This window comes from Choloepus didactylus, chromosome 13 (assembly GCF_015220235.1).
Source record: "Choloepus didactylus isolate mChoDid1 chromosome 13, mChoDid1.pri, whole genome shotgun sequence".
NCBI lineage: Eukaryota > Metazoa > Chordata > Mammalia > Pilosa > Megalonychidae > Choloepus > Choloepus didactylus.
In genome coordinates this window covers 12,185,928-12,213,281 of record NC_051319.1, presented here as the reverse complement: position 1 = coordinate 12,213,281, position 27,354 = coordinate 12,185,928, and the positions used below count along the sequence as shown (strand labels likewise).

The 27,354-nt window shown below is 41.4% G+C and overlaps 1 protein-coding gene across 1 annotated transcript in view; it reads right to left on the bottom strand.

Moving 5' to 3' along the window:
- Positions 1–3,655: 3,655 nt before the first annotated feature.
- The window catches only part of SV2C (synaptic vesicle glycoprotein 2C), a 277,413-nt gene continuing 253,714 nt past the window's right edge, over positions 3,656–27,354 (bottom strand). Inside the window, exon 13 of the mRNA XM_037801846.1 lies at positions 3,656–11,279. Within this exon, the coding sequence (XP_037657774.1) occupies positions 11,096–11,279 (184 nt within the window). The 3' untranslated portion in view covers positions 3,656–11,095. The remainder of the gene's footprint in view (positions 11,280–27,354) is intronic.

Here is a 27,354-nt window from a genome sequence, read left to right as displayed (position 1 = left end):
GCTGCCCATCGGCCCTGACCCTGCCATGTGGATCTGGAGAGAGGAAAAGGTGCCAGAGAGTACATGTCGCCTCAGCCCCTCAGTTCTATGTCCTGCATTCAATTTAATTTTAATTTATATAAGTTAAGTGGAAATAGGCACATGGAGCTAGTGGCTACCATATTGAAAAGCACTGTTCCAGAGCTGTGGCCCATGGTTGTTGACTGCTCAGTGGTCACCTTCCTTCTTCCTTGCTCACTATAAACTCTGTTCAGGCTGTTGGAAGCCATGTGCCTCAGGGGAGACTGAGCTCCTTCCAAGCTCTATGGTGGGGGTGTGTGTGTGAAGAGGATGAATCTTTTTTTTTTTTCTTTTTAATGTGTGTACATATATATACATGAAGAGATTTATTTTAAGGAATTGGCTCATGCAAGTGTGGGGACTGGCAAATCTGAAATCTGTAAGGTAGGGTAGGCTGGCTGGCTGGAAATTCTGGTAAGAGTTGATGTTGATGTCTTAAGTACAAAATCTTTAGGGGATTCCAACAGTTTGGAAATTCAGAGAGGAGTGGATGGTGTAGTCTTGAAGCAGAATTTCTTCTCTCTGGTACTGTTGTTCTTTGCTGTTAAGGCCTATCATGACTGGATAAGGCCCACCCAGATTACCAAGCAATCTCTTTTACTTTAAGTCAACTGACTGTAGATGCTAATCATATCTACAAAATACCTCCACAGCAACATCTGGGCCAAGTTGGTACAAAATTAACCATCACAACTATAATCTTGAGTGAAAAAGCAAGTTACAGAATGATGCATTTACTGTGATACTATTTACATACAATTACAAAACCTTTAAAACAATACTATATGCATTATTTATTGAAAGATTTATATGTAGCAAAAGTATAAAATCATGGAAGGAAATAACAAATGACAAATTCAGAATAGTGGTAATATCAGGGAGAGAGTAAGGAAGGGACGTAAAAGGATTTGGAAGGGTATACAGGAGTTTCAACAGCACCTGAACTATTTTATTTCTTAAGAAGAAAAAATCTGAAGCATGTTAGGCAAAATGTTATTTAATATTAGACAAATATGAATGGTGTGCGTTTGTTACATTATTCTCTATGCTTTTTTGTATGCTTAAAATACTTTACTGAACAAAAAAAATCATGCACAAGGAGATGAAAGAAGGAGGGTTCTGCTACTCTTGGAAACTTCCTTTTCTCAAAATTGTCAACATTTCTTCTTCCTTCATCTTTCCCAGGAACCTTGCACTTTCCCTGGCCAGTTTCCCGGTTGGTCTTTCTTCAGTCACAGGTTAGCAAAGGCTCCCACAAGCATTTGACCCATCTGGCATTGAGCTTACCCCCTGGCAGAGTTGTGGAGGTTTCCTATGGACACCCGGTAGGCTAACATCCACCAGGACACTGGCTAAATAAAACAGATCCCAGAAGATTCTGGTTTCCAGATCACTGTTTCATCACTAATAACTCTTATTCACACTTGGGTCTCACAGACTCACATACAGGGTTATGCAGAAATGTTTTTATTGATCTCTTCTATATTTTACATTTGTCTTAGAGGCCTATTCAACACTATTCCTCTTTTGTCACTGCTTTTGAAATATCACAAAGCTGCACATTAGAAATGTACTTCTGTGGTGGCAGGACACATGCTTGCCAGCTTTACTTCCATTTTCCAATATGTATTTTTCATTGAACAATTATCTCATGTTTGTCCTTAAAAATTGTTAATACAAACAAACTCACATTGGACTGGGCTACAATTCTCTTTGGTGACAGATTTCTAAATATTATTAGATGTAGAATATCAGTCTAACCATGCTCTGGTTATCCTGCATTCCTCTGTCCTCCTATCATACTTCAGGCAAGTATCATGCCTTTCTAACTTTTGGCTTGCTTACCCTTTAATAGGATTTTGAAAAACTGTGCATATTTTTAAGTTAAGATCTGAAATTTTTGCCATGTTTAGTTAGTGTCAAAGGATGTCATTTACAGCACACTGCAAACATTTCAAAGCAACTGTGCATCTTTCTTTGAAGTATATCCAACGGAATCTAAGTACCATAGTAACCATATGACCAAAGAGGGATGAATCTTGATTAGTTTAAGTTAATTATGGTAATTATATTTCCCCTTGCTAATGATTGGTTCAGGAGTGGGCAAATGATGCAAATTCAGCCAACGGGACATGGGAGGATTCAACTGGAGAATTCTGAGAATATTCTCTTTGATATTAAAAAGGGTCATAAAGATGACATGGTCCCATTCTCTTTGCCTTAGATTTTTGTGTGAAGATATGATGCTTAGAGTTACTGCAACCATTTCATGCCCATGAGGAGACAAAGTCAGTATGCTGAGAATGGCAGATCTAAGATATAGAAAGAACCTGGGTCTTCAGTGACGTTGCCAAGTTACATCATACTCAACCTTGGAACTGTCTCACCTGCTGGGTTATGTGAAATAACAAATTTCCTTATTAATAAAGATATTTTGAGCTGGATTTTCTATTAAATGCAATCCAGATTATCCTAAATAAATAATTATAATAATAATGTTTCATTGTCTTAGTGACCCAGCTACTAAAACAAATACTATACAGTAGGTTGACTTAAACGACAGGAATTTGTGGGCTCTTGGTTAGAGGCTAGGAAAAGTTCAAAATTGAGGTGTCAGCAAGAAAATGCTTTCTCCACAAAGTCTGTGGTGTTCAGGGACTGGCTGCCAGTGATTCCCAGGTCCTTGGCTTTTCTGTCGCAGGGCAATGCCTACAGTGACATCGTCTTTCTCTTCCAGATTCTACCGACTTCCAGCTTCGGGCTGCTTCCTGTGGCTTCTCTCTCCACACCCAATTTCCTTTGCTTATAAGGACTTTACCCATGTTGGATTAGGCCCCCTTCATTCAGTTTGGGCACATCTAAACTAGTATCTTCAAAGATCCTGTTTACAAATGGGTTCACACCTGCAGGACCAGGGATTGGTACCTGAGCATACCTTTTGTAGGGGATGTGATTCAACCCCCAACATTCATCAATTGTAACAAAGGTAACAAAGGTACCGCACTAATGCAAAATGTTAATAATAGGGAAAACTGTGTGTGTGAAAGGGAGGTATATGGGAACTCTGTATTTTCTGCATAATTTTTCTGTAAACCTACAATTGCTCTAATTAAAAAAAAAGTTTAAAAAAGTATATACATATATATTTTTAACTGACATTGTGTTTTAGGGTTTGAACAGCAAATATACGATATGCAGTCTGTTTCTGTTTCCAATGCCAATGCTGTAAAATAGAGCACTTTTCCTCATAATTTTTCTCAAGCCAATATTCCAAGCAGCCCCTACCAATCAATTGGTATTAGTATGCTAGATAAATATCTGTTTGCTATTCCTGCGCGAAGGCAAAAGAACACAAGCATCTGCTTTGCCATAAACTCCCCCACAAACATTTTCTTCCCTGTGGTCTTGGCTAACAATTGGAAAGTGTTCCTGTAAAATAAACAACACATCAATACCCATGACGCCTGCCCACAGAAACAATTCAAATAAGGCTGAATCTGGGGAAACAGGTTTTCCCTATAACCAAGGACATAAAAAAGACTCATTTTTTTTAAGGGTCAAAGTATTGCTTGGAAGGGAAAGTCACACCGAGTCCTTTATTTGAATATAATGGAGCAAAAAATGCTCTTTTATTAATCTGATGTCTGTTAAATATCTTTGCAGTTGTTAACATGACTGTTAGGTATCTGGCATATAAAGGCATACATACCTCCACATTTGATAGGTTTATGCTGTACACAGAGTCATCCCACAGAGCATGCCCTTTCACAAGGATGACAGTCTCAGGACTTTAGTTAAAACACACTTAGTCAAACATTTTGGCAATCGGGAATCTGACACAGAAGAGCATACCAGAAAGATGAGTTCACAACAGGACCAGCTGTACTTAAGATGAAAACTCCAGAAACCTGAAACAGAATTTATTGGGGTTCACACATGCAGCACATATATATAATACAATACGGATAACTAGAACATACATAGAAGGAGACTTTATACAGTAGTGAAAACAGAAAAGAAGAAAAGAAAAAACACCCAAACACCAAAACCAAGAATAGGACCATTGTAAGAACTCATCGCAGAAGTCAGTGGATTATGGGTTTAGCATGTGTCTTGAATGGAAGCTCACGTGAAAGGAAAAAACTCCCATAGGACTTTATTTACAGTATGTAGACATCAGCAAAGGACATATGATCTTTTTAATGTGTTTGTGGGTCAGGGTGAGGACATGTAACTGTATTTTGGATGCTAAGAAAGCATATCTCAAGAAAGAACATTTCTTTTCTCTTCTGTCTGATTTAGGACACAGATTAGGAACTATAAAGGTACAGCATTAGTGATGGAAATAAATCAAACCAGCCTGTCATGTTGTATCCAGGCAGGCCTGGTGAATGTCAGATGCAAGGAAGGAGTCTCTGTCTTGGACATCTACCTGGGCATCAGAGGGGAACACACTCTGTAACTTCAGACTAGTTTGGTTTTGTTTGCACAGCATTAAAATTGCCAATTCATGGTACAGTTTCCTTGAGAAAACAATACTCATAGAAAGCCATGGATTCTCTGCACTGTGGGCCTGTTATGAGTCAATAAAAATTCAGAAAGAAACCCTTTGTTGTTCGACACGAGGTTGAGCATGGTAAATCTTTCCTTTCCTTATGGGCAATGCTGACCCATAAATCCACGGGGCTCAATTCGAGGACACATGTGACCTGTGCCTAATGGGTGGGGGGCCCTGTTCTTCAGGGCTCTAGATAGTGGTGTATTGGTAAATGCTTAACAACTAGCTGGGGTGGGGTGGAGGCAGGCCCTGATTTGTAGTATTTTTTGGTGACCATGATATAAATGCTTTCACCACAGCCAATTGCAAACTACAAACCTGATGTTATCCAACTCAGTGCTGGGAAATATGTGCACAGCATTATATAACATTTCTATCCTACAGAACAATGGGAGTAAATGACCTCAAGAACATAATAGTAAATAGTAAAATAATAGTAAAATGCAGTAAAATAATTCAGAAGTGATGAGTTTTGAATGTTCGTTACTTTTCGTTTTTAAACATAATTTAACTGTCAGTATATATAACTGAATTTTTAATGGCTGCATTTAACAACCGGTATGCAGAATTCCTGAAACTTTAACAATTGGCTCTGATGAGCTGGCCTGAACCTGTTTTAGCACACCACTGGCTTTAAGTGACTTTTGACTCTGCAAGGGGCCTCGGCCCATCACTCTCCAGGCACCTGAAAGCTGCTTAGGAAACTGCACCCCTGCCTCTTGGGTAGGTCACTAGCATGGTGTTAAACCCTGTCTGAGTCTGAACAGAGCCGAGCGCTGCTTTCTGCTCCTTCTTGCTCTGTGCACTCTAGGCTCTACAGGGAGCATGAGTGTGGTAGGGTGGGCAGACGGCAGCACCCTCTGCAATTTCAGCACTGCAATTTGAACGGAAGGCCCAGCCTTCAGCACTAAGTAGGACCCTCTGCAGGCAAGGATGGGTGTGTCTGCCTCTCCGTGGTCAGTGATTCCAGGAAGCTGACTGGTGACTTCCTGTTCTTTCAGGACTGAAATGCTGATCCCTTAGACTCCTGCCCCATGGGAGGGCCCTGCTCAGATTTCATGCCAGCCATGGCCATCCTATGATGCCAAAGGATTTGAGAAGCAGCTGGAAATCTGGCTGCATGCAGGGACCCCATAATCTCGTGCCCACCATCCCTCTGTCCCATAACTGTTGCCCAGAGGTCTCCATTCTCTGGGCCTGAAGATCAGAACATTCTTTAGTCATAAGTGCACCATAAAGCTCTGTACACTGCTAGATGCAAGAGGCAGCAAGAGGACAGGAGGAAGTAGAAAAGGAAAAGGAAGGGAGTCTGTACTGCTGGAGGAGGTAGGGATGAGAGAGCTAGTGGGGAAAAGGAAGTCAGGACTCTAAGAAGGGAGAAGAAGAGGGTCACCAACAACCACCCTCTCTCTGTTCTGCCCTCTTCCCCCACATCCCCGGGCCCCAGAGCCCCAAAGGTCCTTTGCAGCTTCAAGACACTTTGCCACTGTCTGAAAATGCACCAGCTATTTACTGTCAGAACCTGTTTTCTGGCTGGCTTATCTGTTGAGGGTGGAGAGGGGAAAAGCTGCAGTTTGAGCCATGAAATCGGAAAGGAAACCCCCTGGAAGGCTGAGCCCAGGGGAAGTGGCCACAGCTGCGGGATTTGCTGACGCTGCTCTGGGAGGGAAAGCTCCAGCAATGCCTCCTCAGAACAGACTTCCAGCCCCTCTCCTTTCAGGCCCTGAAAAGAATACCCCCGAAGAGACTGGGACTTTAAAAATGAACAGCTCTGTAAAGAAGGGGCTATCTTTGTTGCTGATTTTTTCCTTGAATAATGTCTTAGTGCAATTTCTTGCTAAGACGTTTAAAGTAATAGCATATGTGTGGGTCCATTTTTCTCAGTTCTCCAAGTAGAGTTTCAGTAATCCCTCCAGCAAAGGCCAAGTAATTGGAGGGCTTTCTTCATCTGTCAAAGATGTTCCCAGTTACCAAGTAGTTTCTATACCACCTGCCATAGGCTATTATGTGTTTTAAATTTGGAAAAATAACACCTGGTGTTTATGGGGGGATTCAACATGTAATGGAGTCTATATGGGATTTTTTCTTTCATTTGGTACCCACTGTTTTCCCTGACCATGTTTAAATCCCGTGAGGAGTTAATTATCTGTCTGTAGCTCAGCACCTGCATACCTTGCACATGGAGAGGTGCTCAATAGTTATTTATTGAACAACCATATAAAATAACAAGAGACTAGCGAATGCTTTATGCCACTCTTCCTCCCCCACCCACAGTCCTTAAACGGGGCCCTAACCAGACTCATTGACTGTACCCTTGTAACTCACAATCCTGCAATTGCTAAACTGGATGTAGGTGTTGTTGGAGAAAGACTGCAGGAAACCCTGGCAATGGCTCTGTGTCCGGTTGGTGAGACTGTTGACTAAATGATAAACATTTAGAGCAAAGGAACTTTACATAGAGAACTGTCACTCCAGGTCTGAAACAACGAAGGGACACATAATACAGTTAGGAAATACTGACAACTTTCTTTCATCTATATTACACAAATTACAGGAGCAGCTTTACTCAAAATACATACTTTGCTTGGCAGAGACAAAAACTCTAAGAAATGTACAGTGTATATCAGAGGGCCCTACTGCGTAGATTTCTTTTCTTTGTTGCAACATAACTGGTACTTTTGTAGGTTTGCTGGAATAAGTTTGGCATGCTATAAGGGTTAAAGAAAGCCAGATATACAGCCAGTAGGCTCCTTACCAACCAGCTGGTTCTCTTTCTATGATACAGGTGAAGGCAAATTCAGACATTCCTGGTTTCTGAGCCTTTGATGCATAAACAGGTGAGATGTTTATTGGAGAAAGAAGGAAAGGCCATTTTAATGTTTACAGAAAAAAAATTAGAAAATATCATATTCTATTTTGGTTGGCAGAGGGGAGCAGAAGGTATTCCCATGGAATGCTTCTCAGATGCATCTTAGAGTTTAGATAGCCTCAATCATGCCCTAATCTCTTCACCAGAACCTTCTCAGTGGATATCTCTGACTCTCCACCCTTCCTCACCCTCTGTCACTACATTCCTTTTCCCAACACTACCTTGGTATCTCAAGATATCTCAAAAAACAGCTAAGCAGTTTGTGGTGCAAACCTGAACTCTGATTTGCTGAGATTTATAAATGAAGGTGCATTTGCCAATTTAGGTGACATCACTAAACAACTCTATTTCTGGAAGCCTAGGTCTATTGAAGACATAAGCAGACGGTCTCAAGAGCTATGGGCTGCAGCCTTTGTGATGATATTGTAATCAGATTCTTCTACCCTGAAAGGGTGGTTCCCTTTCCTGTGGGGTCATGACAACTGTCAATCCAGCAGCAACACTGAGATCATGCTCAGGATTCTAAGGAGCTGGCAGCCAAAGTGTGAAAAGTATATATACTCTGTCCTATTCCATAGAGGCTTTCCAAACAACTTCCAGAGCTCTTTTTATGTTTATCTAATTCCAAATTTTTTTTGGTTTATAAACCTATTTACTATTTGCAAAAAGGGGGTTACCATCAGAAGAAGGCGGATCATAAGATGAAGCTATTTTCATGATAATTCTCTAGAATCTTGGAGAACAAATTAGTCCCACTCCTTTACTCTATAGAAGGGGAAGCTCAGGGCCAGAGATGTTAAATGCTTTATACTCAGGGGCAGGAACTGGGCCTCGCTGTTGGTTTGTAGAGCCTGAGCTAGAGCCCGTGTATCTTCTCTCCCGGGTTAGTGTCCTGGAAGTAAGATGAACAGATACCCTTTTTGGATAGAAAAGGAGGTAGAAACAGAGTTGCAGTGGGGCTGACAAGTTCCTAGCTTTCCTATTTGCACATACTCTCATTTTTCCTTCTGATTTAGATGAAATGAGATGCTGGCTGCATGTTCCTGAGCCAATGGCCTGCTACATTCAGAGAGCTGGGAGTTTCTGCTTATCTCATGCTGATCATAATCTCCAGCTAAATCCAGAACAAGTCAGACAGGCCACACCACATACTTTGGAAACAATTTGAGCTGTCTCATAGAAAACTGAGGAGAGAGCAAAGCAAGGGAGTCAGAGAAAAGGGCACCAAGGTGGAAAAGGTGGTGACCAAGAAGGTTTGTGACCACAGATTGTCCAAGAGATTAGAATAGATCCCTCTTGGGCCACCTTGAAGACTTGGGTTACATTACAAGAAGGTCAGGCATGGTCCTTTTGCAGGGGATGCGTGATAGGAGGTCTCATGAATGAGGTTCAGCTGATTTATTCTATGCTGATCCAGCATAGCGCTCAAATAAAATTCTGTGTAAACTCTACTCTGCAGCTTGGGAGATATTTTACACATTTAGACCTACAACAGACATTGGAGACATTTCTAAATGTAAAGATAATCCAGTAAGCGAAGGTAACTATGATGAGAGACAACAGACAGGGACACCCATACAAGTTTCTATTTCTCTCTTGAATGGGTTGATGGAGATTCACATCTTACTCTTGCAGGTTTTTCTGCACATATTACATTCAACTAAATTACCTGCTCAGGTCCCCAAACATGTATTTTTTAGGAAGACAAATCAAAGAGTAGATAGGTGGGGAAAAGAATACATATGAAAGAAGAATATCACACAGGGCAATTCATTGGGTTGTTTGACCACCGTCTTTGTTATCGAAATAAGAGCAAGTTCCATTTCTTTCCCTGATCATTGATAGCTTTCAAATACATCTTGTCTCAAATACGTCTTCCTTCTTCCTGCCACCTTTACAGTTTTTGGTTTGAGTTTTACTGATATTTCTGGCCCTGAGCACATAATCCAGGGACCCATTCTCTTCCTGCCAACCCCACACCAGGCTGCCTCCCTGTACAGACCTGATTTACACCAAGGGGGAGTTGACTGATGGCTTACATGAATGAAAGAAGCTTTTCACAAAGTCTGTTCTGCAGTGGGAGCCCTAGGAGGGATCATTAGGAAGGGGAGGGGAAGGCAGGGCAGCCTCTGGGGAGTTAAGACATCTTTGAATGTAATAATTATTGGAAACAAAAGCTCTCCCTTCCTGGAGGCCCCAGGACTGTGCCCCTGCTAGAAACACCTATAATAAGGAACCAGGCTAACCCCCTAACAAGACAGAGTTGAAGAAGGAATATTGTTTAAGTATGGGATTTATTCCTGGTTGCTGGTCATCGCTGCCATCCCACATGGAGGCTTCGGATTTCAAAGGAGATGTGTAAAAGCACGAGCCTGGGGGAGGGGACAGGCCAGAGAGCTGAGGTCATGAAGATGACAGGCAGCCCGTGGGAATGGCCTGCTGTCCCCCCAGGCCCAGGAAGATTCCAGAGGTAAAATGAGCAGCCAGTCAGCATGAGGTGCTGCCCTTGTCTGCTAGGGGGCCCCTCAGGAGTACAGACCGGCTGTGATTTTTACACAAAGACGGCAGCCAGGAGCACAGTCTGGGCCAGTACCAGCCCAGAGAAAGATAGTGGAACACAACTGGCTTAGGTGATGCCAGCTACCAAGAATGTCAACCACCCGGGGCACCGTCCCTCCAGAAAGAGGGACCCTCGAGGTACGATTTTGCATTTCCAAATGGCTTTACGTGTGACTTTCTTCCCAACTTGCAATTTATCACTACCTAAATGCTGACTGACAGTCTCTAGACTACAGCCAGTTTGGATAAGGTGGCAGAATCAGGTGGGCAGATCAACGGCAGTGGAGGCAGGAGGTCTCTCTGTGAATGATTTATGAACATCCTGAGCCCATGCCACCATCACAGACACTCTTATGGCTCTCTTGCCTCATGTCTTTCAGAAGTTGAAGTAGCTTTCTGAGAGAAATCTTGCTGACACAGCTCACTCTGATCTTTTCTGCTAACCCAGGGGCCTTTATTTCTCCGGTCAGGTCAGCGGAGTCATCTTAATTGTCACATCTGGGAGAGCCCCACCTAGCTCTGTTTGGTACCACACGGTTTTCTTTGAAAGGCCCTGATATAACAGTGAAACAGTGAGAATTGCTGGGTGTCCTCTTCTAAGTAAACAGGAAATATCACTCTGTTACAAAAAAAAAAAAAAAAAAAATAACCCCTCTCCTCAGCACAAATGCAAGAATATGCCAACTTATATTTCCTGTTAATGTTGAATTAGCAGCAGGGTCTATTTCTTACACCAGCACAGTCCTCTTAGCCTCTACACCTTCAATGAGCAGCATCTCAGGGAAGTCTGGCTGACTTAGGACATTTTTAGAAATGCCTCCAATGGTTTTGGGGAGTTAGTAACACATCACAGTTAGGAAAGATAATGCATGAAAAGAAAACCTGTGCAAAATCACATTTAAAGGGCAAGACTGTGACACAGCAAAGAGTTTGTGTTCTGATACTTGACCACCTCTCTATGTATGAAAAATCTGAAGCCTTGGAATCAGTCAGGAGAATTGACACATGACAGAAGAAAGTAACACACGATAGATGGCTTTTTTTCCCAATTACATCAGAACCTGGGTTCGTGTGTCAGGCAGGCGCAGTCCCACCAGTCCTCCACACACGAGCACAGTCGAAGCCAGCAGGATGGGGATTGATTTGGTGATGCTGACCAGGGAGCCGAATATTAAGTTTCCAAGGACGGCTGCTGCTTTGCATAGTGCGTTCAAGAAGCCAAAGCCTGTTGCCCTGCAAAGGAAAGAGATATGGACAAGGTTGAGAAAGTGACTTCCAAGATTCCAATTCTACACCAATGTCCTGTGGAGCAATTTTCTAATGATCTTCAAGTAGATTGTTTGGTATATCATGGGTACAAACGAGTAAATGCTTGTTAGCAAATCTGGGGGTGGAGAACAATAGCTGTTGGTATTGTTATTTCAATCCTTTGTAGACTTTCTTCCTAAATCTGTTGACTGTTATTCTGCTTGAGGCTTCCGATTTACCATGAATAGAAAGAGGAAACAAATTTCAGGGAGTAAGAAAAGTATCTTCTCTCTTGGTCCAATGGAAATGGAAGAATGGGTCTTTTGTTGTTTATTTAGTTTTTAAAATTTTATTGTGGTGACATTCATAAGAACATCAAATTTCCCCATTTTAACCATTTTCAAATATATAATTCAGTGGCAGTTCATTACATTCACAATGTTGTGCTATCATCACCACCATCCATTACTAAAAGTTTGTCATCACCCCAAACAGAAACCCTCATTAAGCATTAAATCTCCATTCCCACGCCTCCCAGCCCCTGGTAACCTGTAATCCACTCTCTTATGTATTTGCTTATTCGAGGTATTTTGATAAGTGAGATCCCACAATATGTGTCCTTTTGTGTCTCACATTTCATTTGACATGATGTCTTCAAGGTTCATCCATGTTGTGGCATGCATCAGAACTTAGAAGGGCCTTTTGAATAAAAATTTCAACCTTATCCCATCCACCCTTCTCTTAAAAACAAGCAAGCATGACACAGAGGCCAGTAGAGAGAGGCAGGCCGCTTTTGCTCGGTGGGACCGAGTCCCACTATGGTCTCTGACACTGAGCAGGGCGTGGAGAGGGCAGGATATGGAAACTGAACAGCAACTCATCTCTTCACAAGAGTGACCTGCTGTTTTGTTTTGTGAATTCCCATAATTTCTGAAACATACGTTTAAAGGCAATTTAAATTCCATTTCAGTATTACATAAAAATATCTGATAACTTTTTTTAGATTTCTTTTACTCCCCATTTCCTTCCATTAGCTTAATTAATGTATTAAGTTTTAAATAATTGAAGCCCATGAAAATTTTCAAAGGAAATCAGGGATGTCTGAGTTGTATTTCTCATTTTTAGATGCCAAAGAGGTGAAGTACCTCACTTTCTCCCCAGCTGTTTTTTGCTTGAAGGCAGATGGAAGGCACGGACAAACCTAGCAGCCATCTTCCAGCCCTCGCCTAGCACCTCTCCCCCTTTTATTGGGTGCAGATGTTACGTATGCATTCCAGGGAAGGTGTTAGGTCTAATGAAAAGGCCTGACCTTACCTTAAATCCCAGAATAAGAAGCCCCAGCTGATTATCAGGATGCGCAATCTTGGTGTCAGGGGCCCCTCCCCCTGAGATTATATAAATACTCAACACTCAAACAGCACAGGGTCTCTCCACTTCAAGGCGAAATAGGGCCACCAATCCTGACCTGAGAAAGTAGCCACCCCGGGAGACTGGTCGCGATGGGCTCCTTCCTCTGCTCTTTTGTACCCTTTCTGCTGTGTACATTATAAAATGGTCATTTGCTGAAAGTTTCTGTTGTGCCTGAGCCTATGTTCCCACAATGTACCACTTAGCAACTCGCTCCACAGGGAGAAACTAAGTACAGAACTGGGCAGACCACCAATGAGCTAATATAACATTTTTTTATATTCTTGTGATAGTTCTTTCTATGTGGGTAATCAAGTCCAAGAAAATATTACAGAAAAGAATCAGATTGTGGACCCAGAGAAGATCCTGCCTACTGTCTTTGCTGGCATTTAGGAAGTGCAGATATATAAGTAAGATATATCCCATGTCTTAAGACATTCTTTGGAAAAGAAAAATTCTATTATCTTTACTATGCACGTATTAATGTGATTTCACTGTGGCCTTGCAGGCAGGAAACTTAAGTTGTCCTTGAGAGAACAGTACACCATTGACATCATGAAATAATATGAATTTCCTTCTGCCTTAATGCCAGCTCACTGTTTTTCATCTGCCATCCAATATCTGTATGTATCACAGGCACATCAGATGCAGGGAAATTTTTGGATACTTCTTTTTTTCCCAGAGGGAAATGCATATTATATAATGTAAAATGTGGTATTTAGCACACATTTTCTTGGACTGATTTGTAAATTTATAAATGTGTGTGTGTATGTATGGATTTTCTTTGGCAATTCACAACAGTTACTCATCAATACCTGTGCTATTCCTAGCGATATGTTCTACAGTATTTGAGCTCCTTCTAACCTAAGATGTGTACCACGGTCATTATCCAATCATTTCTCTTTCCACACCATAGAAAAGGAACGTACACTCCTCCTTGAGCTGCAGGAACCAAACCCCTGAGTACAGGGCCAAAGATTTCACTGATTAGAAGAGACCTAATAAAAGGCAGACAATGGTGACTTTCCTTTTGGCCATGACATCTAGAAAGTAGAACAAGGAAACTCCTGAAGTGTGGCAAAGTTGGCAACTGTTTGGAAGGTAGAGGGGGTGTAATGGAATCTCTGAGTGAGAGAAACGGGAACTTCTTGAGAAGGCAAGCTAATTTTGTATTCTTTTACTTGTTCTTTTTTATTTTTTAAAATATATTTGTTTGTTTTTAAAGAAAGACACTAGCAAGAGCAACCACCACCACCAAGATAAGGAGATTTCATACACTGCCAACTATTCTAAAAAAAATGGTCTGAGGCTACTGTTAGCATAAAGAAGACTCGAACAGATTGGTGTCATCACCACCTCCCTCACCCTCCACGGAGATGTCAGGGGGCTGAACTGTCGTTTGTTACTTTTCTGTTTTTTTTTTTAAATCTACTTATTAGTTTTTAGATCTAGAATCAAGAGCTACCAAAGCCATTTTATGGTGGTAAGATAAGCAGCAGCATCCTGGGAAAGATGGCGAGTGTGCAGGCTGCTGATAAGAGAGAGGAAGACATTCTTCTGTCATGAAGCCTCTCAGTGATGAAACCGCACGGTGACACACATGGATTTACATCTGAGTTTAAATGGTCATATGTTCCTGAGCGATAAACCTCTGGTGTAACTTAGAACACAGTATACAATATCGCCAGCTATCACCTTTTGTCACTGAAACAGTAACTGAAGTATGGACAACTTCCTGGGATTTCTGGGCAGCACTAAGACAGACACATCAAGAGCATCTGGTGCCTGCAGCCTCTAAAGAAGATCACATCCTTATTTCCTAAGAATCTCCATGTTCATTCTCAAAGGAGAGGCAATTCCTGAGATGAAAATGTGGCATGGATGCAAAGCACACAGCCGCCTTAAATTAGTGTTGGCATTCCAGAAAACGTGACTGCCCCTTCTTTGGATACGTAAATTATTTCTTCAAAATTTGCAGCTGGAGGGTAGTGATTTTCTATGCATCTGAGGCACAGCTGGATGAGGAAAATCATTCAAAAAGTGATTTTCCCTTGGGGGTTATCTTTTTATAAACTAAACCAGCTCTTAGTTCATTTATTCTCTTGCTCTTACTTAGAGGAAGGGCATTAACTTCTGCAGTCATGGAAAGCACAAGTCACCTTGTGCTCATAAAGCCTTCTGAGGGTGGGAAGCTCAGCAGCTGATTTCTCAGCAGTACGACAAGTTATTGCAATCCTTTTCATAGACCAAAGGTTCTTTCCTGCTTTCTCATAACCAACAAGCACCAAAGGGAAATAATGAATAATTTATTATCTCTTATAAGTGCCACCCCTTTACCTGACCCCCCCTTCCCCCTCCACTTCTCCACCCAGAATCTTTTGTTCTGGATTCTTGCTCAACCTATTTATTTAAATGTTTCAAATGTAAATTCTTTCTCCAAACAGCACCCTGTGACCGCAGCAGCTCTGTTCCCCATTCCAATAAAGCGCTCTCCTCCCTGCACCATTGATTCCCTTTGCCTGAAGAACATGTGCTGGTGTATGGAGCTGATCTGCTGCAACACTTAGGCCCAGCTGATGTGGGGTGTGGCCTCTAGGGCACCCCTTCCCTGCAGCTGGACTGCGGCACCTTCTCTGGGACCTTCATAATAAAGCAGATTCTAGTTTATTTATAAATCCTATTTTTAAAATTTGTTTTGCCCTCCCATGCTGCCTCTTTCTCATCTGACTTTTATGACTTCAGGACAGTGCCAGCTGTGGCTCTTTTGAGGCCCCTGGGAGGAGCCAGGGCTCAGAATTACGGCTGCACTTAGGACAGGGCCTGCTCTGTGGTCAACACCCTGTGAGCATTAGCCATTGTTTTGGACATTGGTTGAATGATCTGCCCCATCAACTGATGCAATATTAGGGGGGAAAAAGTAAATGTTGCATTTTAAAAAGAACTGAGAAGTTGTAGATCCAGACTCAGCTCACAGAATTTACCTTTTAATGGGTAAAATGTGAGCATTCTACATTGTCTAGTCTAAACTTTTGGAAGGGAACACTTTCTGTACAATTCAGTCAAATCATAGAAATCATAGATGGAAGTTATGAAAGGAATACTCGGGACTTGGCATGGGGCATTTTGGAAAGTACAGGCAGTCCTTAAATCAGGAAAACATTGTGATTGAAAGATACATCTGTTAGTTAGTTATGTGAAACAGAGTGAATTTCACTTCCCTCACAGAAACAGTATTACAAATGATTGCTAGGTTCCCAGGTAAACCTAAAAAAAAGCTATGTTAACACTGAATTTGAGCTTTCAGTCTATAGTGCTAAGTGCACTAGAATCTCTTTTAACATTTGTCTAATAAGCAAATTTGTTTATAGTCCTAGTTTATAGCTCACATTCTCCTACTCACATATTGATTTAACAGTCATTCATTAAGCTTCTATTATGTGCCAGGCACTGTACCAGACACCAGGGAATGAATAAGACCAAGTCCCTGTTTGCACTAAGACAGACATGAAAAGATGATGATAACACATGATAAGTGCAGTGATAAAGAGACCCACAGGGTATTATGGGGGCACAGAGGATGGATCGAAGGTGGGGGCAGAGGTGGGGGGATGACTGAGGGAAGGCTTCTCGGAAGGGATGAGATTAGAATTGGTCTTGAAGGAAGAGTGCAGGGGTTTCCCAGACAAACAATGGAATGTGAATAGGAACATCTTCTGGCTCCCAGTACCCTCCATCTCCCTAAATTCTCTCCCTGGTACCCCACTCAGGTCTACCTGAGTTTGGGCTAGCTGGTCAGGGCATCCCCCCAGAAAGGCTTTTCAAATGACAAAGTGGACTGCCTTCCTCCAGCCCCCAAACAAGTCCTCCCTGACCTCATGCAGCTGTTCTCAACTTGAGGGTAGCCTTCTGATTGAACTAAGAGACATAAAACATGGATAACCATGCCTTTGCCCAGTGGTGCTCAGCCCTGGGTTCATTAAAATCTTCTGGGGAGCTTTTAATAACAGAGCAGTGTGGGGATAAAAATGGCTGAGGTCACAGCATGGATAGTCTGATTTTATTGTTCTACCGGGGTCCCAGGCATTGGCATTTTTTAAGAAGCTCTGTGTGATTTACGATGTATACACAGCAGTAAGCCCTGCAATCTTCCCAGAGATATCTACATTTTTGAATTGGTTTGGATTTATGGTTATACATTAAAAGAAATCACAAAAGCAAAATATTCACCCTCCTCCGACAAATGGTTTTCATTTCTGAATTCCCTTTAGTGTGCTTCCAACCACATCCAGAATTTTACAAATCACAGGGGATATACAATTTGTGCCTTCTGCTTTCTTCAATCAATAATACAACTGTTTGCCTCAAGTTATTTGTTTTATTCAAAACAAAATGATTTAACCATAATTTCCATAACCACACTGTTGGGTAATTAGGAAGTATCCAAATTTGGGGTGACCAATGATATGGCAATTAACCCCTTCACATATATCACTTCCTTCTTTTGGCTGCATTTATTAGGAAATACCAGGCAGTGTGACAAACCCAGGGGAAATGTTTACAATGTGCAGGGAGACTGGGGGCAGCAAGGTATGCCATGGCCCCCCAGGGAGGAATCTAAGCCAAAGGCTTCTCCCAACCCCTTTTCTTCTTTCTCCCTGCTTCTGATCTTGCTAACACCCCTTGTTTACTCTGCTTTTCACAGTTCATAGGTTAACTCACGCTCACCAGAGGCAAGCAATTTTTTTACATACCTTGAATCATTCTTCTCCTCCAAACCTTATGCAGTTACTTCAGGAAACTCTCAGTAGGGTAGGCACTGGGTCACCATAGAGGCTTTCCTACTCTCCCTGGCTGAGTGAGGCTATCCTTCCAACTGCCCTCCTTACAACTGGTTTGTACCAATCTTGGGGATTGGAAGTAGCCACATTTTGAGCGTAGGTGCTGTGTAGTCTTTGCAGTCACTCAGCACGTCTTCTGCGTGTCGGGACTGGCACAGGGATGCATACGACCCTCGTTAAATAAACAGCGAACTAATGAATTTCCTGATATTTTCAAAGTATTTTGGAAGTAGATTTCTGTAATGGGCATTTTAATAGGCACAGGTTGGGCCAGGTTGTTTATTTATGCCAGACTAATATCATGCTTTCTTCAAAGGAAAAAAAATTAATTTCACAGTCTTAACACAGAAAAGACTGAATTCGAATACTTTCTGATCTTCAATGAAAGAGAAAATGTGTCTTACCCAAGTTAAGAAGTATGTGTATGTGTGTGGTCTGGGTGTGTCTCCATTAACCCAGGCAAGATGGCATTCTACACCACTGCGGGCAGGACCTTCCTTTCACACAAGGAGAGAAGGATTTACTTGTGCATCAAGAGCTGAGAGGAATCCCTGACCCAAAATAGCTTTCCAATTCCCTCCCATCCCCACCATTCCCACCACCATCAATCTACCTATTCCTTGTTCCTGATGAAATGCAAACAGTCATACAAAGGTAATAATGGAAGCCTATGTCAGTTATTAAGACACTATCATATATCTGATAAACCTCCCTAGAAAGTGAGGACCTGGCCAGGGTAGGTGATGGTATATTAGGTAGGCAGTGAGTATAAGGAAGCGGCTTAGAACTTGCCTTAGGTGATGGCTCATGAACCTGGCTGTGCATCCCAATTCCCAGGTGAGCTTTTTCTTTTTTAAAAATTTTTATTGCGTTGTCACATATGCAACACAAAATTTTCCATTTTAACCATCTGTACAATTCAGTTATATTAATCACATCACAATATTGGCTAATATTACCACCACCCATTACCAAAACTTTTTCATCACTCCAAACAGAAACTCTGTACCCATGGAGCAATAGCTCCCCATTCCCACCCTCCCCAGCCACTGGAAACCTATAATCCACATTCTGTCTTGATGTATTTGCTGTTTCTAAGTATTTCATGTAAGTGAAATCCGACAACATCTGTCCTTTTGTGTCTGGCTTTCCTTACTCCTCATGATGTTTTCAAGGTTCGTTCGTGTTGTAGGATGTATCAGAACTTCATTCTATTTTATGGCTGGATATTATTCCATTATATGGATATACAACACATTTTGTGTATCCACCTACACATTGATGGGCACTAGGTTGCTTCCACTTTTTTGCTATTGTGAATAAAGCCACTATGAATACTGGTGTGCAAATATTTGTTCAAGTCCCTGTTTTCAGTTCTTTTGCATACATACCTAGAAGTGGAATTGCTGGGTCATATGGTAATTCTACACTTAACTTTCCGCAGAAATACCAAACCACTTTCCACAGTGGCTATATCATTTTATATTCCCACCAGCAATGCACAAGTATTTCTATTTCTCCACATCCTTACCAGTTCTTGTTATATTCCATTTTTAATAATAGCCATCCTAGTGGGTAGGATGTGGTATCACACTGTAATTTTGACCAGGTGAGCCTTTTAGAAGCATCTATTCTCAGGCCTCCACACCAGAGCTACTGGGAGGGAATGTGGGTGTGTCTGTGTTGGAGTGGCTGTAGGGACTCAGATTTCTGGGTTTAGAGCTAAGTGATCCAGGGCAGGTTACTTCAGTTCTTTGTGCCTCATTTTCCCCACCTGAAAATAGCTTAAGAACCCTTACTTTTGTAGTGTTGGAGTGAAGATTAAATAAGGTTAAAAGAGATAAGCTACAACACTTAGCAAAGTGCATGACAGCCTTCATTTCACAAATCAGGAAACCAAGGCCCAGAATGGTTAAAGGACTTTTCTGAAGTTACCTATCTATTTTCTTGCAGGGCCTGCACCTAAATTCAGGTCTCCTGACTTCTAGTTCAGTAAGATTTCCTCCACATTATTGATGGAGTAGGGGAGAAGAGGAGGAGGTGGGTCTCTACTATGAAGTGCCATATAGGGAAGAGGGAGCTGACAGCCAAAGGATCTGTGGGGTCACAGGCTGTGGATGGCAGAAGTGGAAGAGGGATACAGAGGATTACCTCATGCTCAATTGACTCAAATAACTTACTTCTGGAGAGTGAAAAGTTAGATCCACACAGGGAGGAAGAAACTATAGCCCATAACCAACAGCATTTAAAAAAGCTTATTTCATTCATTCACTCATTCAACAAATACTTAATGAGTGCCTACTACATGCTGGAGTTTTGGTATTAAATAAGGAAGGAAAAGCCCCTGTTCTCAAGGAGCTCTCATTCTACTGGGTGACAGATAATAAGCAAATAAACATATACCACAATGTACTATCATTACATAGTGGTAGCAGTTTGTTTTAAAAGTACTTCAGTGTAAACAATAAGATGGAGAAGTTTTCTCTAATCCATCCCATAGAACTGAATGCACATTAATCAGAAATCAACATGCCAGAGATGGTTCTTAAGCTCTTCAAATACCAATTTAGAAACCTTTCATGAGAAGGTTTGCTAATGAACATGGAGATGATTTTTCATCGGTGATATGAATGGTATTCAAGATATACAGTTGTTTGGAAGGAATACTCCACCTTTGGCATAATGGGATGTACAAACACCTTCCAAACCTGGCAACCTCAAACCTGTAGAATGATATTCTTGTCTAGACTCTAGAGCCCAGCTGGTCCTGCAGGCTAACACTTAATGGAGGACCGTGTGGCCTGACAGACCAGCAAGTCTGTGATATACTCAAAAGTATATCATGTCCAGGGCCCTTTCATGGAAGGCCTAGTTCAGCACGCAAGGGCAGAGAGATGGACCTTCCTGGAGCCCAAGAACAGGTGGTAGACAGTTTCTGTGCCTCCTACACACTTGGCAAAATTTGCTTCCATTGTGATAAACCAGCTGATAGCAAGGTTATGGGTGAAGGAGACATGAGGACGTATCAGTCTTCCTTCCCTCGCTCCACTTCTAATTGCCAGAGACCACAGCCATTTACAGAAAGAATCTGACATTTGCTGAAAGGCCAAAAAGACTTAGGTCACATAAAATATAAGCATACATAATATAATGATAAAGCCTATAAAGAAAAGTAAATCAGGGTAAAGGGACATGGATGGAGGGTATTACATTAGTTGGTTAAGTAGATTAGTTGAATGAAGGATTCCTTCATTTCAAAATCTCCAAAGAATACAGATATAGAATATATCCAACAAAGAATGAATGAAATTACTGTCATGGAATACCAAATGATGATGTTGAAAAGGAGACTTCTAGAGCTAGAGAAGACCTAAGATACCATTTATTTCAATCTCATTTTATATCTCAAAGAACTGATGGACAGTTATGCCGAGCTGTTTCCTTGAGGTTAGAGAACTGACTAGTAAGGGATTTAGGATTACAGACCTTTGGGATTGCACATGGAAAATGAGAGAACTTCTCTGTATAAGCAAGAACAGTCCAAAGAAAAGGGGCTTAGGTTGGTTAATTCCAGGCAGATGTTTTGATTTTAGCTCATCAAGGAGAAGGATGATCCCAGTGCTGGACGACAGCAGCAGCTGCTGAGAACTGCTGTGAATAGCAGATGTGAACAATCAGGGTTTTACTTTCAAATCCTTTCTGAGATCATGTCTGAAACTGTACATGCATAAGGGGGAAGGAAGGAGGTCAGTGACCAGACAAAGTCAAGAGCATGAGAGGGGCTGCCTGGGCTGAAGGAGTCTGTGCGGAGCTGAGGGCCAAGAGTGAGAGCCTGGCTGCATAACTTTCCATATGGGGCTCCTTGGCCTTGAGGTCCAGGGAGGAGGATTAAAATGGTCACTGGACCTTACCGACACAGGGAGTGTGAGTACTAGAGCTCCGCCGTGTCCACAGGGTGGCAGCAGGAAGCCAGGGCTGGATGCAGAATGTCCAGACCAAAACTGAGAACCAAAATGAGCCAGAGTACATGCCTTTTACACCATGTGGCTATGTTTCTGACTTTTGGGAGGTTTAAAACCTTGACAGCCAGGGGAAGAAAAAGAAGGGGCATGAAAGATGGGTTCAATGCATAGTAAGTAAATCCAGTTCAACCTATTATATAGTCTTTACTCTTTGAAGTTTCCAAGAGGTGAGGGAAAATTATTTTTTTCACAACTAATAGGGGATGGGGCTCCAACTAGCTCTGACTGAACCAGATAAGTGGGATGAAGCTTCTCCTGTTGGAGTCTCTCAGTCCTCTTCCTAACAAGGTTCAAAAGCAAATTAGAGGGTAGAAATCACATATTTGATGTTGAAGGACTGCAGAATGTTCAGCAGGATTGATTGTATAGATCCACAAATAGATGGCATAATACTGTGTGATGGTAGCACAATATTGTAACTACACTGAACAAAGATGTCTGTGAGTAAAGCTGAAAGAGGTGGGATAGGGGAATGTACGACACCAGAGGTAAAGATAGAAGATAAAGAGTGGGACTGTATAACTTGGCAAAAACTGGAGTGGCCAATGACTGTTGCTAAATGTGCAAATATAAAAATGCTTTTACATGTGGGAGAACAAATGAATATCAACCATGCAGAGTGTTGAAAAAGGGATGGTATTTGGAAAAAAACACAATCAAAGCAAACTGGAGTCTATGGTCAACAGTAACATTTTAATATGCTTCCATTAAATGTAACAAAGGCAATATACCAAAGCTAAGTGTATATGAGAGGGGGATATAAGGGAGGGATATGGTATTCTTGGTAGTGGTGGTGTTTTCTGTCACTAGTATTACATTGCATTTTATGACATTTTATTTTTCTTTTTTATTATTGTTTTTATTATTTGCTAAAAAAAAAAAAACAAACCAAAAACTTTTTTTTTGTAGTAATCAATATGTTCAAGTGCTGACTGTGGTGATAAATGTACAACTTTATGATGATACCATGAACAACTGATTGTAACTGTGGATAAATGTATGGCATGTGAATATATCTCTATAAAATTGTAGGAAAATACTATAAATAGGGGTAAGAGTCCTGGAGAAAACATGGAGAGAGGGATGTATCGATCTACTGTTGATGAGGAGGCAGAATGGTATAGCCTTTCTGGAGGTCAGTGTGGTGGTTCCACAAAAAGCTAAGTATCTGGGGGCCATAAGGTCCTGCAACCTCATTATGAGTATGTAATTGCAAGATCTGAGAGCAGAGACATGACTGGACATTTGCACACTGGTGTTTATGGAGGCAGTATGCATGATTTGCAATGGGTGGTGGTGGCCTAAGGAGAAAACAACTGAGGAACAGAATGGTGAACTGTGGTGTATGCATACAATGGAATATTGGGCAACTACGAGAAGGAGTGAAGCCATGAGACACACAATGAAGTGAATTGATCCTGTAGACAGCATATTGAGTGAACTACACCAGAAACCAAGGCACACACCATAATGCCTCACCAATATGGACTAACTACAATGTGTAAACTCAGAATTGAATCTTAGAACACAGCCTAACGGGAACAATTATTGTAATGGTCCCCAGATTGTAAGCTCTTAGAGCAGTCAAAGTGATTCCTGAATTTTAATGGCTATCTCCAAACTCTGAGATGCTGATCCCTTTGTGTACAACCTGACTGGTCTCTGGAACATTGGGTATCTGTGTGACACCTGAAATTTAGAACTAGAGCTTGGCAGATATGAATGTCAATATTAATGCATACAGCAACTATTAAAAAAAAAACGAAAGAAAGAAAAAGCTGAAAAAGAGCCCAGAATTCAATTAGAGATATGAATGAAGCAGATCTGGCTAAGACTAGGGCAAATCAGGCCAAAGGGTGAAGGTTGAAATTGACTGTGTGTTAAAACTTCAACTTCCATGTAAGACCAAGAGAAGAGATGTTTATTTGGTGTAGGGTCTATATTTTCTAAACAGTATAACTTCTACAGTCAGTTTGTCCAAGCACCACAATTACATGGAACTTTGAATAGGAAGTGAGATATAGGTAGGTAGGTTTGTATAGGTTAGAGTGAAATAGTGACACATCCCAAAGTAATTTGGGCAGAGAATAAAAATACATATGCAGCCCCCCTTGAGGAGCTGGGAGAAAATGCAGAAGTGTTGGACTTCCTCACCTGGATTGTTGCTGATGTTCTCACAAACATTGAGTACTGGCGGTTTGGTATGCCGGGGCCTCTATCATGGTACTTGCCCTTATGAAGCTCATTACTGCAAAGGAGAGGTTAAACCTGCATATAATTGTGCCAAAGAGTCTCCCCCGAGTACTTCTTTGTTGCTCAGATGTGGCCCTCTCTCTCTAGCTAAGTCAACTCAGCAGGTGAACTCACTGCCCTCTCTCCTACATGGGACCTGACTCCCAGGGGTGTAAATCTCCCTGGCAACACAGGATATGACTCCCAGGGATGAATCTGGATCAGGCATCGTGGGATTGAGAACATCTTCTTGACCACAAGGGGGATGCAAAATGAAATGAAATAACGTTTCAGTGGCTGAGAGATTTCAAATGGAGTCAAGAGGTCACTCTGGTGGACACTCTTATGCACTACATAGGTAACACTTTTTAGGTTTTAATGTATTGGAATAGCTAGAAGTAAATACCTGAAACTATCAAACTCCAACCCAGTAGCCTGGACTCTTGAAGGTGATTGTATAACAATGTAACTTACAAAGGATGACAGTGTGATTGTGAAAACCTTGTGGATCGCACTCTGTTTATCTAGTGTATGGATGGATGAGTAGAAAAGTGGGGACAAAAACTAAATGAAAAGTAGGGAGGGATGGGGGATGATTTGGGTGTTCTTTTCGACTTTTATTTTTTATTCCTATTCTGATTCTTTCTGATGTAAGGAAATTGTTCAAAAATAGATTGGGGTGATGAATGCATAAATATATGATGGTATTGTGAATACTTGATGGTACACCATGGATGATTGTAAGGTATGTGAATATATTTCAATAAAACTGATTTTAATTAAAAAAAAAAAAAAAAGCCAATTAGGAGACTTCCAGGAAGGTGGTGGAATAGGTGAGGCAGAGCAAACTTCTCCATGACAGAAACTAGGGAAAAGGCAGAAAATGCCCAGAACAGCAGTTTCAGGGTGCAAGCGGCCAAAGAGGGACCTCTACAATACTTGGTGGGGACTTGGATGAAAAAGCAGAGAAACAGCGTCTCAAAGGACTGGGTGAGTTTATTCAGCCGGGACTGCCACCAGGGACTGGCAGCGGTGAAATGGCTACCGAGCAGGGGAGGGAGCAGTTCTCCACTTCTGTGCACCCATTTCAGCAATTAGCTGGGGAGACAATCCTCCTCAGCCACACAGCTACGAGCTCCCATATGGGAACCCAGGAGGCAGCAGACCATGTTGAACACATTTAGTCTCCCTCCACAGAAGTCCATGGTGTGCATGGGTGAGAGGCAAGGCTAGGCAAGGGCACAAAACAAAAGCATCAGGAGCCCCTCCTACACCCCGAAGCTCATGGGTGCATGGCGGGCAGAAAGCGGGGAAGGTTTGAGCTGGAGGGTGAAATGCACAGACACACAGCCCGAGTGTTCCACTCAGAAACCTGGGACACACAAGACCCACATGCCCTTAAGTGGATTCCCTGTAGTACAGCACAGGGTCCAGGGCTGGCAGTCCCCAGTGCACACAGAGAACTGTTGCGCTGAATGGATTTCCACCTGGTTTGGACCCTGCCCAGTGCACAGGCAAAGTTGGAGGAAAGTTGGCTTAAGGGTGAGAGGTGGTTCAAGAGCACCACCTGCTGGGAAGACAGGGAAAGTGCACTATTGCAAGCTGTGGCTCTGCCAAAATACATATATTTCCTAAAATAACCTGCATTTCCCCAGATAACTTTATCAAGATAAGCAAATGCCACAATATCAACAGAAAATCACAAAGCACATGAAGAACAAGAGATGGACAAGTGAAATGACTAAATTAAAAAGCCAGAGGAGATGCAGAACTTGGAGCAATTAAGCAAAGAAGTAAACATAAATCTCCAAAACAACTTCAATGCATTGGCTAAAGACACAAAGGGCATCAAGAAGACTCTAGAAGAGCATAAAGAAGAATTTGAAAGAGTAAATAAAAAAGCAGATTTTATGAAAATAAAAGGTACTCTTGATCAATTTAAAAATATACTAGAGACACACAACAGTAGATTTGAAGAGGCAAAAGAAAGAATAAATGATAAGTGAACTAGAGGCTAGCACAATTGAATGCAAATGCAAAAAAGAACAAATGGTGAAAAAAATTGAAAAAATTGAAATGGATCTCAGGGAAATGGTGGAAAACATGAAGCATGCAAATATAAGAAACACTGGTGTCCCAGAAGGAGAAGAGAAAAGGGCTAGGAAGAGTATTTGAAGACATAGTTGGGGAAAACTTCCCAACTCTTCTAAATGGCATAAACATTCAAATCAAAGAAGCTCAACAATCTCCAAATAGAATAAATCCCAATGAACCCACTCCAAGACATATACTAATCAGATTGTCAAATGCTGAAAAGAAGGAGAAAGTCCTGAAAGCAGCAAGAGAGAAGCAATTCACCATGTACAAGGGAAACCACATAAGACTAAGTACTAACTACTAAATGGGCACTATGGTGGTGGGATAGCAGTGGTATGACATATTTAAGATTCTGAAAAAAAATTCTTTATCCAGAAAAGCTCTCCTTCAAAATTGAGGGAGAGTTTAAAATTTTCACAGTCAAAAAATACTGAGAGAATTTGTTAACGAGAGATCTTCCCTGCAAGAAACACTAAAGGGAGTTCTACTAGCTAAGAAAAATAGAAAGGAGAGAGAGGTCTGGAGAAGGGCATACAGCTGAAGACTATTAGTAAGGGTAACTTATAGGAAAAAAAGGGGGGGGGGGGATAGATTTAACAAAAACCAAAGGATAAGATGGTTGGTTCAAGAACTGCCTTCACAGTAATCACTTAGAATGTGAATGGTTAAACTCCCCAATTAAAAGATACAAACCAGCCGAATGGATTAAAAACAATGATCCATTGATATGCTGTATATAAGAGACTATCTTAGACTCAGCAACAAAAAGATTGAAAACGAAAGGATGGAAAAAAATATTCCATACAAGTTGCAGCCAAAAGAAAGAAGAGATAGCGATACTAACATGAGACAAAATAGACTTTAAATGCAAAGATGTCATAAAAGACAAAGAAGGACAATATATATTAATAAAAGGGACAATTTGCCAAGAAGAAATAACAATCATAAACTTTTTTGCACCCAATCAAGGTGCTCCAACTTGTATGAGAAAAATATTGGAAAAACTGAAGGGAGCAATAGATGTTTCTACTATAATAGTGGGAGACTTCAATACACCACTCTCTTCTAAAGATAGAACAACCAGACAGAGGACCAATAAGGAAACTGAGAAACTAAACAATGTGATAAATGAATTAGATTTAACATACATAGATGGAGCATTACATCCCATATTACCAGGATATACATTCTTCTCTAGCAATCATGGAACTTTCTCCAGGATAGATCACATGCTGGGGCACAAAACAAGTCTCAATAAATTTAAAAAGACTGGAATTATTCAAAGCACATTCTCTGACAATAATGGAATACAATTAGAAATTAATAACCACTAAAGAACCAGAACATTCACAAATATGTAGAGGCTAAACTACACACTCCTAAACAACCAATGGTTAAAAGAAGAAGTTGCAAGAGAAATTCTTAAATACCTAGAGACAAATGAAAATGAGAACACAGCCTAGC